The 17037-nt window shown below is 39.9% G+C and overlaps 1 protein-coding gene across 1 annotated transcript in view; it reads left to right on the plus strand.

Annotated features, from left to right (window-relative positions):
- Positions 1 to 17037, plus strand: part of CEP126 (centrosomal protein 126) — a gene marked incomplete at both ends in the record, with an annotated part of 62208 nt that overhangs the window by 23022 nt on the left and 22149 nt on the right. Inside the window, 8 exons of the mRNA XM_079548006.1 lie at positions 2171 to 4274; positions 7489 to 7650; positions 8692 to 8816; positions 9128 to 9215; positions 9758 to 9967; positions 11819 to 11883; positions 12837 to 12922; positions 15431 to 15492. Of these exons, the coding sequence (XP_079404132.1) occupies positions 2171 to 4274; positions 7489 to 7650; positions 8692 to 8816; positions 9128 to 9215; positions 9758 to 9967; positions 11819 to 11883; positions 12837 to 12922; positions 15431 to 15492 (2902 nt within the window). The remainder of the gene's footprint in view (positions 1 to 2170; positions 4275 to 7488; positions 7651 to 8691; positions 8817 to 9127; positions 9216 to 9757; positions 9968 to 11818; positions 11884 to 12836; positions 12923 to 15430; positions 15493 to 17037) is intronic.

Here is a 17037-nt window from a genome sequence, read left to right on the forward strand (position 1 = left end):
TGGCATTCGCTATCATTGCATAGCAAGCTACAAAAACAAAACAAAGTACATAATTTTGTAATTGGAATGATTAGGAGTTTTCTGTGTGAATTGATGAAACTGCACAATACAACAAAATAAATGTATGTGAACTATTTACACAAGTAGCTAAAAGTGATTGTGCATTTCAAGGAGGACATCTTTATCCTTTTGTTCTGAACCTATTTCTGGAGGCTGTTTCAACTGGAACTTTTGTCCTCGTGAGTTCTGTTTTACAAGGACAATAAAATCATATACAATGCAGAATAAACTCTGTTTTCAACCTCTGGAGCAAAAGTGCTTGAATTGCTTTGGTTTTGTCTTTTGTTGCAGCTCTTCTTACACCCTCTAGATGTAGTAGTTTAAGCTTACCTGCTATAGACACAGAGTTGGGTTTTATTCAGCAATTACAATTTTTCTCCTGTATTTAACCTAGTCATCTTACTGGTGCAATCTCTAGTTTAAAGAAGAAATAACCTAACATGGATAACTTCTTTTTATCGTCTGTTTGGTTTGGTTGGCTTTGCTTTTCCCATTTGGGAATTCCAGAGTTAGTTCTTAAATTTGACCTGGTACAGAAATCTCTGGGTATGTGGTTTTTCCTTGTTTGGTTAAGTTCAAGCAGAGGTTAAAAATATAATTTAGCCAAACATGAAAGTTAATAAATAACCAACGAAGCATTATTTATTCTTCTATTTTAGAAAGACACCGATTTGTATAGCTTTCAAATTAAATTTGAAAACATTCCCTACAGAGATCTTTCTCTACACGTGGTTCTTTGTTCTTGTATTTAGTTTCTTTATCTCAGATCACAACTGTAGTAGAGGACTGCAGCAACTTCTGAACACCTAATGCAAGATACAGTTTAATTCAATCATAAAAAGTCTTTCAGGATTCACTGAGCTTTTTATTCTGCAATTTAAAATATTTGTGCAGCTATAAACTATGCAATATTATGGCACAACATTTTTGGTAGAATTAACAGTTTTACTGCAAAAATATGTTCTTACACACCAGTTAGCTTTATGCATTTTTTAGTAAGTTTTTGAAACATTAATTCTGTTGTTATTTCCAGAGAGTATATAATCTCTTACTGAGGTGAACAGACTTTGCTACTTGCAACCATTCTGTTTTAAAGTCACTAATAAAACAATTGTCATTGTTTTATATCTAAGACAGCTTCTCTTAGGCTTTTCTCTAGTGTGTGATACCAAATACTCCAGCTGCTCAGCTGTGTGGAACAGAGAGAGAATACGGGAATCTGAAAATAGATAAAATGCTCTTTTCCTTGATGTTTATGTGCATTTTCAAACCTTAGAATTTTCATCCATATCATGCATCTCAGTGTCTGGATGGAGAAGTATTAGTGAAGAAATTAGCTGTACAGTAAATACATGAAGTGCTCACATTGGCAGTTCGGAAGTGCCCGTCACTCTCATCCATCACTGTGTTATTGTTGATGAAATGGCTGGGGGAGTGGGTGGAATCTCCCACACCCTTAGACCTGATCTGCTCTCACTCAGAAAACAGTACTTCCCTTTTTCTGAAAGATGAGAAGAAGGGGATTAAGCAGTGTGATTAGGGTAGCTGTGAGATGCTTGCCATGTTTGCTATGATGAGGTTTAAATCATCATCACTTGCGGCAGTCTTTATAAAAATAAACATAGCCATACAGTCTAGAAAAAATATAGTTTGGAGAAAATTCAATAACAAATCTCTATTTTCTTGGATTCTCTTTCATTTTGTAAGCTCCTTTGCATGTTGGAATTAATTTATCCTGACCATATGAACCATTGTGTATCACAGTATAATCCAGAAACAGTAGTTTTGTTTAGATTCCCCAAATAGTATTCCATTTTTATATTGAAGAATTGATATAATACATGCAATTAAACTTGTTGAACTGTGCAGCTCATTTGTCTCAGTTTGATCCACAAAGCACATCATTTTCTTTTGTAATTGAACGCAGATAAATTTTGACGTGATGGAAGCTTTGGTGCTATGCCCTTAAGTCATAAAAACACCTGGTACACTATTGATTGTGCTTTGGTCTAAGCTCTCATTAATGAAAAGCTAGTATAAGTGGGGAAAAAAAAAAAGCAGCAAGCATTTCTGATAAATTTAGCAGTCCTGTTTTATGTCTGTATTACAGAATTTTCATAAAGAAGTCAAAAGGACAGACGATTCAGAAAGCTTATCAAGTCTTGACAGTCTTGAGGCCGGAGAACAAAACGGAAATTACACTCCAGCGAGTGAATCAACTTTCACTACAGGTTGTGACTGTGCCCCATATATTCCAGCAAAGTCACAGACTAGGAGTAACGATGCGTTTTATGCAGCTCAAAATACTTCTAAAAACCTGCATCTAAATAATTGTCAGAGAAATTTAGATTTCCAAAGCAACCACAATGACTTACCTACTGAGGACCTTTTAGCTAAACGTAACGTTCTTACTCTTGCTGAACATACAAATGATACAGAAGAGGAACCACCTGTTTCTCACAGATCTGGAAAAAAAGTTGCAGAGTTCTCTACTTCTGGCAATCAAGAAAGCTCTATAAATAAAGCATTTCCTTTTCTGCAAAATATAAAAGAAGAGAGGAATGATTCATCTTCTGGAGTTCGTAGCACTTTAGCAACTAATCCTGTTTTCAGTTCTAGCAAAGCCTGGGCCAGCCCCGATTCTGTTCCAGGACAAAGAGTTCAGGATCTGATGCAAAATCAGAGCTTTAAAATGACCCCACAAAAAGGAAGTAAGTCTGTGCAAACTTCCACTGAACCTATTGCAACATCCAGAATCTTACTTCCTAATCAGAGGTGTTTCTCTGGCATTTCCAGCCCAGCTGATGTGGTGCCAAAGGACATAAATGTCAGCATTGATTTTTTTAAAAATACTTTAGGAAAAGTGATGGAAAGAAAAGAAGAAAACATTAAATCTATTGATGACGTTGACCAAGGATCATTTTTGCTTCAGGATGCATCAAATGCCTCAGCTCTGTGCAATGTTAAAAAACAGAATAACAAGGAGAAAGAAAAGGCTAATGTGGTTGAAACTATGTCATGGGTGTCTGACACAGAGCTGGGTTTTGGCACTCTTGCACAGCACAACTCCCAGAAAAACAACATTTATGACAGAAAAAGAGCAAAACTATTCAGAAGTATCTTAAAGAAGGAAGCTAAAGCTGTGGTTATGAACCACGGGATCGTTTTTGGAACTCGGCCTGTGTCTTCTATCAGAGACAGTTTAGAACTTGCAAAAAGTAAAAAGAAAAGTGCAGAAAATACAAAAAACAGTAGAAAGCTAAAATGGTGTGATCAAATTAACCCGATAATAGCAAAATATAATGAAAGTCGCTATGAAGAGGGCACCAGTGAAATATCTTCTGCACAGCTTCACTGTGTTCAAACTGTAAGTAATGCTCCTTATGCTAATTCATGTATGGGTGCTCACCCTTCAAACACCATGGGCACAGAAAATCGTCACAAAAATTCGCATATATCAAAACCAAATGTCAATTCTGCAAAATCAAATAAAGAAAGCACCTCTCTGAATACGGTTATGTCTACTGGATCCTCTTGTCCTAAAAAAGTTTGGATGGTATTAAAACATGAAGAAGGCAAATCCCCAGAATGTTGTAACAGTGATGAAATTCACAAAGAGAATCAACACAAAAATAAGGCAAAAACAATCAGAAGACCAAGACCTATAAGAGACCTGTTATGTTCTGTGCCCAGGAGCAGCAGAGGCCCTGGCACTGCAGTTCGACTGCGGTCAGCCACTGAAGGCCAAGCAGTTGAGGGGAGGATGCTGGCACCTCAGCCACCATCTGCACCTGCGCCGGGAAGCAAACATGGCAAAACCAGAGCCAGCCCAGCTGCGAGACAGCCCCTGCCTTCTTCCTGTCCTCAAGCTACCTCTACAAATGGGAACTCTTTAAATCAAAGGCAAGCTTTGTTGGCAGATCAAATTTTAAATAAAAGTACACCAGGAAGCTGTGAGAGCATAACTTGTAGTTCTGAGGTGGCAACTGTGCTGTCCACACCTTTCTGCAGCACGTCCTGTGAACCTCTGGCAAAACATAGTGGTTCTGTGAGCCGTGTGCCAACAACTGGCTGCCAGCACTGTTCTGTAACCTGTGCTGAGCGATGTGCTAACACAGAAAACAGACTGCATCTTGATCGTATCCCAACTGCTGAGGAAACAACTGCATGGAAAGGAGAGTGTATTGCCCTCACTCCCAAGGAGCCAGCTGCTGGTAAGTCCCACATTTTTGCATTGAGAATGGGACATCAAAACCCAAAATCCCACTTATTTGGGTGGGAATTAGGTAAAACCCAAAGTTCTGATCTTTGGTGTTGGGCATAACCCAAAGTTCTGTTTTTTAGCATTGGAAACATGACATCAAAACCCAAGATCTCACTTTTTTGAGGTGGAAAAAGGTCAAAACAGGAAGTCTCACATTTTCATATTGACAACATGACATGGGAAGACAAAGTCTCACTTCTTTGGGGGAGAGGATTGGGCAAAAAACAAAGTTCTGATTTTTTGAGTTGAGTAAAAGTGATGGTTGTGGGTTGGGGACATTCATAAGAACAGATTTTTAAATTGCACAGATTGGTTCTCAGTTAAAACACTCAGCCTGTCATCCATTCACACCAAGCAGCCAGCTTTAACAAATTTCTGCCATTTGTCATCATTTCTGTTCTAGTGGTGCCCAGGGGCCTCTCAAATGTGGATCCTTGTTTTTATAAGTCCTTTACAATATTAAATGAAGTTGTTTCCCTGAGATCCTGAGTAATGAGCAGACGTGACAGGTGGTCTAAATAATGAAATAAGAGGAAGTGGGCTTTTATAAGCAAGTTTTACAAGGGAACTGCTGGATTCTCCACCTGGGAAGGGGAGACCTGGGCTGTACATACAGACTGGAGGATGAGAGGCTGGAGAGCAGCCCTGCTGAAAGGAATCTGGGGGGCTTGGTCAACAGCAAGTTGAATAGGAGTCAGCAGAGTGACCTGGCAGCCAGGGTGGGCAACCAAACCGTGCAGTGCCAGGGCAGAGTGCCGCCGGGCGGGGAGGGCTGTCCCACCCTGCACTGCACTCGTGTGGCCTCACCACCAGCACTGAATGCCGTTTGGGATGCCGCAGTACAAAAAGGATGTAAAGCTATTACAGACGGTCCAAAGGAAGGCTACAAAGATGGGGAATGGCCTGGAGGGGAAGGCGTATGAGGAGCGGCTGAGCTGCCTAGGTATGCTCAGCCCAGAGCAGAGCAGGCTGAGGGGAGGCCTGATGGAGGCCGCAGCTCCTCACAGGGAACGGAGGGCAGCGCTGAGCTCTGCTCTGTGTGACAGCGACAGGGAACGGCATGGAGCTGCGTCAGGGGAGGGCGGCTGGGGGTGAGGGAAAGGGGCTGCGCCAGAGGGCGGTGGGCATGGAACAGCTGCCCAGGGCTGTGGGCACGGCCCCAGTGCCAGAATTCACGGAGCATTTGGATAACAGTCGTACAGAGTGATCTTTTGTTGTCCTGTGTGCAGCCATGAGCTGGGCTCAGTGATCCTCATGGGTCCCTTCCAGCTCAGCTCAGGAATGATTCTGTGATAACTGGGAACCACAGCTTGCAGTCTGACAGCCACTGCCAGCTGAGAGTGAAAGAAGTGCACATCTGTTTGCTTTTATAATGCTGACACTGTATATGCCTAAAATCATTACATCTTGCCCTCATTAGTATGATTAATGCTCAAAAAGATTACATATAAACTTAAAAAATTAAAAGCTTCTACCAGACAACTGCTGCTGTTTTGCAAAATGCCTGATTTGTAAAGAATTTTAAAATACGGATTTACAAAAATTAAGAAATTTTAGGACCAGTCTCACATTTTATTTATAAAAAAAAAAAAAAAAAAAAAAAAAAAAAAAAAAAAAAGAATTACCTTGGGAACAGTGTGCTGCAGAGAGTGATGGGGAAGGTGAAGAAAAGCCGTGGGAGATTCATCTCTTGGTTTCTACATTTCAGAACTGTTTCAGACTTGCAGTTTCCCTTCTGTCTCCCCTGCAGCCCAGCTGTGGCAGCTTCTGCCTGCAATGTGCGCTGTGCTCTGCTGCGCTTCCTCTTGGTGGCAGCAGCTGGGGCCCGGCTCCCGAAAGGCCCGCAGCACCAACCGGTACCGTGCTGTGATCGGCGTGCAGCTCGGAGACACTTTCTAGCAAAATTAGGATTCCCGTGGATTAAGAAACTAAGTTTCTCATTTTATCTACAGTAAACATATAGTTTTAACGATGGGAACAGAGCTAGATGAATATTCTTGGCCTGAAGGAAGTGAGATGAGAAATGAGAAATTTTATCTCCTTGTCCATTCAGTTCAAAGGCAAAGAGATGAGCTTAACTATGCGTGATTTAAGTTAACCTGTTTGATTTTACGTTGGAAGTGAATGAAGCCTTCCATTACCATACGTGGCCTGGAGCAGAGGTGATGCCCTGATTTGCACATCAGATCACTGAGCGGTCCCGGTGTCACTGAGCTCCAGCTCTGTTAGAGGAGGGGCTGAGAAAACTCTCTTTAAGGTATAGGCAGGCGGCCCTTTCTCAGTATCTGCTTACATTTTGTGGTTTGAAAGCTTTATTTATTTAAATGCGCTAAATTACTCTTAATGGCTGGCTATTATTTCTTCTATTGCCTGCAAATGCACGTGGATCACCGTGGGTTTTGTCCTGAAGTGCTTGCTATGAGAATGAATACTGCTTTGCTCTTGAGTAAATTGTCTGCTGTGACACTGTTGCTGAGCTCAATGAGGTCTCTGAGGACATAAGAAAATGTCATCTGTTGCAATGTGTGCCCACATGTAGGCTACAGAAAGTGAGAGCAAGATGAGTAAATAAAATTTTTGTACATGGGGATCTTCCTCGTATTGTGGTTCCAGGCTTAAAATCTGTATTTCCTGGCTGACACGAGTTATTCTCTGTTGCTAAACGCAAGAATTATTTTAAGTTCTTTAATATTCAGTCAGTAAGGTTTGAAAATGTGTTTAGCATTTAGCCTGAGACAAATAATGCCTTGAGGGCATGATAAGGGGCATGATTTAGTGATGAGACTCTGTAGGACGGGTTAATGACAAACTTAATGATCTTGAAGGTGTTTTCCAAATTAAATGAGTCTATGATTGTATGATAATACTGGCCATAGTTCACATGCTTATAGATAAACAGGTATATCTCAGTATCTCATGCCCTTACAGATATTATTACTTATTATATTTTTAATTAAATTTCCTACATGAGTATTTCCTGGTCACAGACCTACTATGCCTTGTGAACTGATTCAATTAAAGATTGATGTGCATCAATAGAGTAACTTTGGAATTTATTTTTCAGGAAAAGATCACGTGATTACTAATATAACAAGAGGTTTCTTTAATTGTTAAATTTCTGCCTGCATACAATGTAACACAATTACATTTCTCTTTCTTTTCAGGTATCACTCAACATCATATGTCACATTACAACAATTCACATCCAGCTAAATGCCAGCCCTGTAAAGCTCCTGTATCCCATATTCCCACTGGGGACAGCAGCCAGAAGACTTGTTTCAAAGTTTCTTCTAGGATGAACAAATGGGGCTTTTTCCAGGCAAACAGTAAGAATTCTGCGTTGTTAAATATCACTATAATAACAAGTGAAGAAATAAAATTCTGTTAAAATCACTGAAAGACCTCTTGGCCTAATCATAAACTTCTGTTTATAGAGTCACAGCATCATAGAATTGTTCAGCTTGGAAAAGACAACTAAGATCATGTAGCCCAACCACCCACCTACCACCAATGTTGTCCATTAAACCATGTCCCTAAGTACTACATTCTCTGTCCTTCAACACCTGCAGAGATGGTGTCTCCACCACATCTCTGAGCAGACTGTTCCAATGCCTCTCTCTTTCAGAAAAGAAACTTTTCTCAATATCCAACCTGATTCTCCCCTCACAACTTGAGGCCATCCCCTTTCATCCTGTTGCTGTTCCTGGGAGAAGAGGCCGACCTTTCAGACAGCTGTAGAGAGTGATAAGGTCTCCCCTGGGCCTGCTCTTCTCCAGAGTGAGCAATCCCAGCTCTCTCAGCTGCTCCTCATGAGATTTGTACATTCATTTGCACATGATATTAGAGGAACAAATAATTAATTTATATTTCCAAGTAAAAATCAAGTAACTGTATTTACTAATGAGAATGTAATGTATCCTTGAATATGCAGATCCTGACTTGCATGTGGAAATAATGATTTACATCCCCAGTTTGTATGCATGGAAATTTATTTTAAAACTTAATTTTTAAGTTTGAAACCTGATTGCTAAATTTTGAAAATGCACTGACAAAATGGAGATAAATTTGAGGTTCAATATCTAAGTCAGGTCTTTTCCTATTTGAGGAAAACTACTACAGAGTGCATGCTATTCTACATCTGGATTTTATAGCATTATCCTAAGATGAAATTAAACATGCTTTAGACTTGTCTGTTTCTCTCTTCACATTAAGAAAATACTTTCAGCAAGATATGCTGTAAGCATACGTAAGGTGAACTCTGAAGCTCTGAGACAGAAATTTACCCACCATCACTAGTTTTGCTTCTAGTATCTTTATCATGTTTTTACATTTTTTTTTATGTTATTTCTGCATGCATCTTATTTAAGGTGTTGTTCCTGTTACAAAACAAAGGCAGATTTTTAACAGCTTTGAAAACAAACACGGAGCTTTTACAAGACAGAGAAGGCAAACTGCAGATTCTAAACGATGGAAGCCTGCTCATCACACACAGGTAAATATTGGATACTATTAAAAAAAAAAAAAAAAAAAAAAAGGCTTGTTTACCCTCAAAATTGAAAGAATCTCAGGAATATCAAATATTTGTTCTATGTCACAGAATTTTGAATCAATGTGCTAAGTCAACTTGCCATCAGAATTAATAAAAGTAATAAAACCAATTACAGTACATTTACTGTATTAGTATATACTAATATTTTCGCACTTGAAAACATCTAGCAATATGAAGTAATAAATTAAAATGGTCAGAAAGAATTACTGTTACCTTAAATTACGTTTTTAAAACTCTGAAAATATTTTCGATAGAATTTGTTACGTACCGCCCAGCTGCGTCCTGTTCAGTCTGCATTTGATCCAGCACAAAAAATGAATGGCACCTATAAGGCTGAGGAAGGTATAGTAACATCTCTCTTCAATTACTTCTAAACATGAAGTACTGACCTAATATAGCGTAACATCTCTTGTAGCATCTCTTGGCAGCAGTGCTTCAAAGTAAGAAAGGTGGTTTGTTGTCTAGGTCTAATTTTTTCAGAGAAACATAAGATATGGCATCATGTGTCTTGACAGTAATAGTTCTATAAATGCATTACAACCTACAGTTTGTATTTAACTGACTGCAAGATAGCTGTGTGTATGATACATGGCAGTATAATATGGACAGGTACTGGTTGCTGTCATTACACATATATAAGCAAGGCTAGTAGAGCTTGCTCTCACCCCAGTGATCTCCACTGTAGGACACATTAGTGACCTTAACTATACCATTTTCTAACATATCTTGCTCCTTGACTGCCACCTATTTGATTTTTATAATGTGAATTTTGTTTCACAGACACTCATACTCATGAAAGCAAGCAGTATATTTAAATGTCGTGAGCTCTTCTCATTTATTCTGTAATCTCATCATTCTTCTCATTTACCATGTAATCTCATCAGTTTCAGAAAGCACTGCTCAGTTTCTTATGGCAGAAAAACTTACAAGTACAGCACTTGCAGAAGATGAAATCCTGGCAGCCATGGGAAGTGTGCAACCAGCCAGACAGCCCCTACTGCTTAACACAGCTCCACGGCCTGGCATGAGTGCGCTTTCAATAGAAGAAGAGAAGATCTTCCAGTCTCTTGATCGTCTCAATCGAAGGCTACAAAGTAAGTTTAATAATAAAAAGAATCCTACATCAAGTGATTAAGTAACTTTATATTTTGTTGTCATGTGTTATTGTGGATTAAATACAAGAATCTTGTGATAAAATCTTTTTTCTTCTCATCCCTGGAGTTAAATTTAGGAGGTGTGGATATACTTCTTGGAGACTCAGTTTAGAGGTGTACTTGGTAGCGTTAGGTGGATGGTTGGAATTGACCTTGAGGGTCCTTTCCAACTTCAGTGATTCTCTGGTCATGCAGATCTTTGATACAAATTCTCAGTAGATGGACATTTTCTCTATTCTGCGCACTCTATCCTTTCCAAGCACCATTCAGACAATGCTCTCAGCCATGTGGTCCTGTGTGGGGCCACGAGTTGGACTCAGTGATCCTTGTGGGTTCTTTCCAGCTCAGGATATTCTGTCATTCTGTGATTCTGTGGTCCTGTACTGGAGGTCACTGGGAAGCTTGTAACTGTCCATGGAGTCTCCTCATTGGTCTGCATGGCTTTCTGTATCATTGCAATTACTTCTGCTTGTCATTTTTGCCCTTTATGGAACTGACAAATCTCCCTGACTTTCCTTTTTATTTGGATTTGTTTTATACACAATTTCACTTGCCAATTATGGAAGTTTACAAGACTCTGCTTCCTTGAAGTCCACTGATCTTATTTTACTATTCTACTTATTTTTCTTAAAGTCTGTGTAATTTCATTAGTTAACCAGTTTACCCCAATAGTTCCTATTGAGCGGAATCATACCAAACCTGGGCTTACTTTATGCCATTAAGCTCCTGCCCACTATTCATCACTACATCAAACAGTGGGTTTCTGGACCTTGAGGAAAAAGACTTCATTTTTCTGTGAAATGCAACCACAGGAGAAAACAACTTTGTGACTACTGACAAACTTTGTGCAACTGCAGCAGACAATTCCTCCTCCCATCTGGCTGTGGGTCAGAATTTCATTACACCGCACCTCACTGCTTTTCTTTTGAAGCAAATAGAAGTAAAGAATTCTTTCATTTGTAAGACAAGAGTTTTGGTATGATGTATTCAAGTTAAGAAAGTAGCTATGAGCTTTATTGCAAGAAAAAAAGCAGAAGAAATTGCTGTATGAATAACAGGGAAATTATAAGAAAATAAAGGGAAAAGTAAATTCAGCAAAGGAACTGGAAGCAATAAAGCTGGAGTTTAGGAAGTGTGAAAAGTACAACTGAAAGTTGTAAGAATAGTACATAAGGAATATTGAAGAAACAATGAAAGAAGTTAAAGATTATTAATGAAATAACTGCAAATTAAAGAGATATGCATATGTATGTATTTTAAATTTAGCTTGCTTTATTAGAAAAATTTGTCATAGGAAGCTACGGAATTTTACAGGTAGGCTTATTAGATATGTAAGCACAAGTATGTTCCTCTAAGTAAGTAAACTGGAAGTGAAGTACCTGACATGTTTGACTACGTTTTTCGTCTGTTACCAAATTAAATGCCCAAGCTTGTGCTCCATCGCAGTAACTTTTGATGAATGACAACTAATCACTGCCCAGTCTAAGCCTAGAATTTTTGCTGCTAGCTTAGAGCAGCTCACACTCTTTCCCATAGCTCTGGATTTCTTTGCAGACATGCTGATTTATTTACTTGTTAGTATGTTTCAGATACCAATATCTAGCTGCACATCTTTTAAAATAGCAGTGGGCATATATTGAACAGATATTAGCAGAGGAAGAAAGAACAGTTCTATTAAACTACGTTTCTATAATCTGGGGAACGTTTGTGCTGAATATTTGGTGGAATCATTTTTCCATGTTAATGTTTGCTTTAAATAGAATTTATCATATACTTTGATGCTATTTTTAGGTGTTCAAGAAGCCATGACCAGAAATCCATCCATCTCAGGAGTTTTACAGAAAATCACCCCTTTTGTAAGTGTTTAACTTGTTTTAGTTCAACTGTCCTGCAAACTGACCTGATGGCTTATTTTGTCCCTTTGATCATCTTTGTGGCCCTCCTCTGGACCTACTCCAACAGCTCCATGTCCTTGTGTTGGGGGCTTCAGAACTGGACACCAGGTGGGGTCACACGAGAGCAGAGCAGAGGGGCAGAATCACCTCCCTCGCCCTGCTGGTCACGCTTCTCTTGGTGCAACCCAGGATACGGTTGGCCTTCTGGGCTGCAAGCACACATTGCTGGCTCATGTTGAGTCTTTCATCAATTTCATATACTTTATTAATTTACTTTTACATCCTTCAAATACTTTACTGGAAAAATTGTTACAAAAAATATTAGAAAAAATGCTCTCAGAGTTTGAAACTAAAAAAAAAAAAGAAAAGTTTTGAGGGCCACCAATTCAAAACAGCTGCCTGTTTTTAAAGTGGGGCTGTAAAAAGCACACACAACTCACTGTTATTTCTGTGCTTCTGGGTCTTAGTAGATGTGAAATGGAACCTCAGTTTCACCTCCTCTGCCTCCTATCTTACAAATTTATGGCTAAACAAGCAAAAAAAAAAGTGTGTTTTTCAGCAATTAACGTAGCTTAGTTGCCTTTATTGGACCTGTACTGAAGTATTTTTGAGCCCATAGGTATCTCTGGGGATTTTTTCAAAGCCTGTCCTACTTTAGAAAAAATGGCTGCTTTCCACACAACTGTATTTTCCTGTCTTGCAGTAGTCAGACTTGGATGGCTGATTTGTGACAAGGCTTTCTCCCACAAATTCGTCAGCTACATGACTGCAGGAATAAGATACAAACACTAAGTACTGCTCAGGCTGCCCAGTCTCTCAAAGTTCTCTGATGGATCTTTAAGAGCCTTCTTTCTCAACAAGTGTGTACGAGTGTAAAAGTACTTCAGCATTCAAACAGCTGTGTCTACCTGTAGATACAGAAGCAGTACTCAAGTACTGGCTTGGAACTATTGATGACGAGTGAACTTCTGCTGTGCAAGCTCCCAGCTGCAGAAAACGGGTAACTGAGATTTTATCTACTCTTATGCTATGAGAAGCAATGGAATTTTTCAGTTTTTTCTTCATTGTGAGGACCATCTTTTTCAGCTTAGTTTCAGAGCATCCAGATAAAGAATGGATGTTCATCTGAATAGCATTATGCCTTGTAAAGCCAGCATTTAAATCCAGAGGTTGGACAGTTGTTCATGTGTAATTGAAAACAGATCACGTAATATCATCAAAGGAGGTTTCTTGTTTTCTGTTTTTACATTTGTATTTCTCATCATTCTCCATTTTTATAGAGTATTTGGCAGTATATTTCCTCGTCCTTGGTGAATACTGCAGTAACCTCACAGCAGTACCAGAATACATCAGCTAGCAGCTGTGCAGGAAATACTGTTTTCAACAAGCTGCTCTGGGATATTGCAGCTTTAGTATTTCATCTGTATATTATTTGACTCTGTAAAATTAGGCACAGAATAAAGATGAATGCAGGAATTTAAATAATAAATGTTAATTGATTGGTAAGCATTTTAGGATAATTAAGTCTATTTTACTTTGAACTGTAATTTAAAGTACTGCATATTAAAAGAATGAAAATATTCTCATATTTTCAGCATTTGTATTGGTAGTATAAATTTCCTATAACCATAATTAAAAAAAGGGGAAAAAATTGCTACTAAGATTACATGTAAACTATTCTCCTAATTTCCTGGTGTTCTTTTTTTAAGATTTCCTAATATATTTTATTACAGCTGTAAGTGATAAATCATCAAATTATTTGATTGTCAGTCAATAATGCCTAAAGTTTCACCTTTGCTCTTTATATTGGCGGCAGCATTGCAAATTGCTGTGTGCTGTCTGTTGCCCATATTCAGTAGGTACATGTGATGGCTCTCAAGCTGACTGTACCCTCAGCATCCTATTTCAGCAAAAGGATTTTTTTTGTTCTGTTTTCCTCACGTGCTTTGTTACACGTTACACAATCTCTATGCTAGCGGAGTAACAAGCACCAAAAGTGGGGACAACAGACTAAGAGCTGAGGCTCATTCCTGTTCTTAACATACATAGATGGAGCCAAGTACGAATATATCCTGCATAAGGACATACAGGTTCTAAGAACATGTCTAGGTGACCTTCTGCAGAGCTTGGTCCACTTGCAGTTATCTTTGTAAGTGGTTATTTTGGAGGGCAGTTCTGTTTTGGCACTCTTGGACTGGTAGGTTGTACATTGGTCCCTTGATTTTAAGTTTACTTGTAGTGTGACTATTAACGCGTCAACGGATTTGTCGTGTTTGCTGATAAACTTAAAGAATCACAGAATCATAGAATCACAAGGTTGGAAAAGACCTACAAGATCATCTAGTCCAACCATCCTCCTACTACCATTGCCACCACAAGCACTAAGCCATATCTCGCAGCTCCTTATCCAGGCGCCTCTTGAACACTGCCAGGGACGGCGACTCCACCACCTCTCTGGGCAGCCATTCCAGTGCCTGACCACCCTCTGAGAGAAAAAGCCTCACATCCAACCTAAATCTCCTCTGGTACAACTTGTGGCCGTTTCCTCGGGTCCTGTTCATTGCCTGGGAGAAGAGGCCAAACCTCTCTTCACCACAGCCTCCCTTCAGGAAGTTGTAGAGAGCAATGAGGTCTCCCCTGAGCCTCCTCTTCTCCAGACTGAACAATCCCATAGGGATCCTATGGCTCCTCATAGGACTTGTGCTCCAGACCCCTCACCAGTTTCGTTGCCCTTCTCTGGACACGCTCCAGAGCCTCAATGTCTTTCTTGTAGTGAGGGGCCCAAAACTGAACACAGTACTCGAGGTGAGGCCTCACCAGTGCTGAGTACAGGGGGATGATCACCTCCCTGCTCCTGCTGCCCACACTATTTCTAATGCAGGCCAGGATGCCGTTGGCCTCTTGGTCTCCTGGGCACACTGCCGGCTCATGTTCAGCCAAGCATCATCCAACACCACCAGGTCCCTTTCCTCTTCACAGTCATCCAACCACTCGTCCCCAAGCCTTTAATGCTGCATGGGGTTGTTGTGGCTAAAGCGCAAGACCCGACACTTGGCCTTGTTGAACCTCATCCCATTCACCTCAGCCCAGTGATCCCGCTTATCTAGATCCCTTTGAACTTGTCTGCATTGTTCCATCAGTTCTAGAACACAGGCGTTTTGTTAGCATGTTACCTAAATCTGTGAAGTTTGTTAATTTTTAAGGAGCAGTAACTTTTTAACCTCCTCTCTTTCGCTCTACCTCTGCTGTTTCAGTGCAAAGCAAACATTGCAAAAGCTATAAAAAGTACACGCAGTGAACAGAATCAGCCAACAGATCTAAGCTGCTAAGCAGCCGCAAGAAGCAGCAAAAGCACTTTACTGGTGCTCTGGATTTATAATTCCCTATCAGATGTCTGATTTTCCTTTTGTATCTATCCAGAAGGAACTGTGGGATTTGGGACTTGTTTCTGTCAGTAGATCCCCGAATGCTACTCAGTGTTATTCCTAACCTTTGTTAATGTGTATAGGAGATTCAGAGAGCTGTATTTCATTGGTGGGCACAGTACTGCAACCCCGCTGACGGAAGGCGGTAGGAACTAGATGATCTTTAAGATCCCTTCCAGCTGAAGCCATTCTGTGATTCTGTGGTACCACTGCAACCATGAAAACCTGCTCTCAGAAGAACAATTCAGAAGAATTTCCCTGGATATATTTCACGTTCCCAAAAGAAGATAATCAAATAATATTTGATGAAAATACTTTTTTTCAAACTTTATAATGCCCCATGATGACATGGGGAAAATCATCACATCAGTATCTTTAATTAGTGCCACCATTGCTTAGGAGGGAACTAGTCCATAAAATGGAGATAAGAACCACTATGCCCTTCCTTACAACAGACAATTTTTCAAACTACCTCCTATTGAGTGATGTCAGCCAAAATTAAGTCTAGCTGCATGTGTAGAAATAGCAACAGAAATTTGACAACAAACGTTTATGGAAAAATTGGTTTTCTGTAAATAGCACTTTGAAGAATGGAATCCTGCTACCTTTCTCCTGTACCTGAGCATTGCAGTGAGTCAGGGGAGAAAATCTGACAGACATGAAAGGGGATGAATTCAATATGGACCTTCTTAAGATAAACTGTATTTAAACATCAAAACTGCTGAAAGTTGGTGTCCCTTTATGGTTGCCATTGTCATTTGTCCTGTCCCAGTGGCCAGAAGGGGAAGCTGGAGCCCATATGCCTAAAGGGTTGTGATATGTGTTACTGCTTATTGGGCCTTTGGTGCTCAAGGACATGTCAAATTCCCCACTGAAGACATCTGTGTACCCTCTAAGCAAACAAACAAAGGCCTTCTGAGTTTGACTGTAGAATTGGTTTGCACTCTAAAAGCTAAGCCCTTACATCTCTGTTTGTATGCACTATACCGCAACATTCCAGCATGGTGAGGATTTAATATTTAAATAGCGAGGGAAAGTTTCCCCACAGAGATTAAGAAAGGGAAAGCAAATAGTCCGAATACCAGAGACCATGGATCAAAACCAACCCTGCTAGTCAGCAGGCCAGAATGCCAGCTCAGCCAGGATCCTTCTGCTGTTAATCGGTTTAGGTGGCAAAAGCAGAGGCCATGCGTCAGCTTCCTCTCTTAATTACAGGGAAAGACTTGTCAAAAACAGGTGCCTGTATTTTCCTAGGAAAATCCTTTCAAGTAGGATAGTCGATTTAGGGTTACAGAGTTCTCCTCCAAGACGATAGCTTTGTTTCTTAGATTGCTTTGATTCCTTTGGCAATATTACAGTTTTTGTTTAGGTGTCTGAGCAGCGTGACTCTCAGAACCAAGGAATGTGCATTAAGTCAGTGAGCCCAGAGGCAGCTGCTGGATTCTGAGCACTTGGGAAGAGCCAACAAATCCTTTTCCTTCCATCAATCGATGATTACCCTTCAGACTGATATTTAAGGCTTTCTCTACATCGCACAGAATTACTTTAAAAAGCAGACTATTGTATTGATCAAGTATGAAGAAAAAGTAATGACGCTAAAATCAGTGAGGTTGGCTTGAATGTGAACATTAAAATTTGGGTACCTTAGATTTCTTCTTAAAACTCTTCACTCTGACTGCTATTTTCACTG

The sequence above is a fragment of the Tetrao urogallus genome (genome assembly GCF_951394365.1).
Source record: "Tetrao urogallus genome assembly, chromosome: 1".
In the NCBI taxonomy this organism is placed as follows: Eukaryota; Metazoa; Chordata; class Aves; order Galliformes; family Phasianidae; genus Tetrao; species Tetrao urogallus.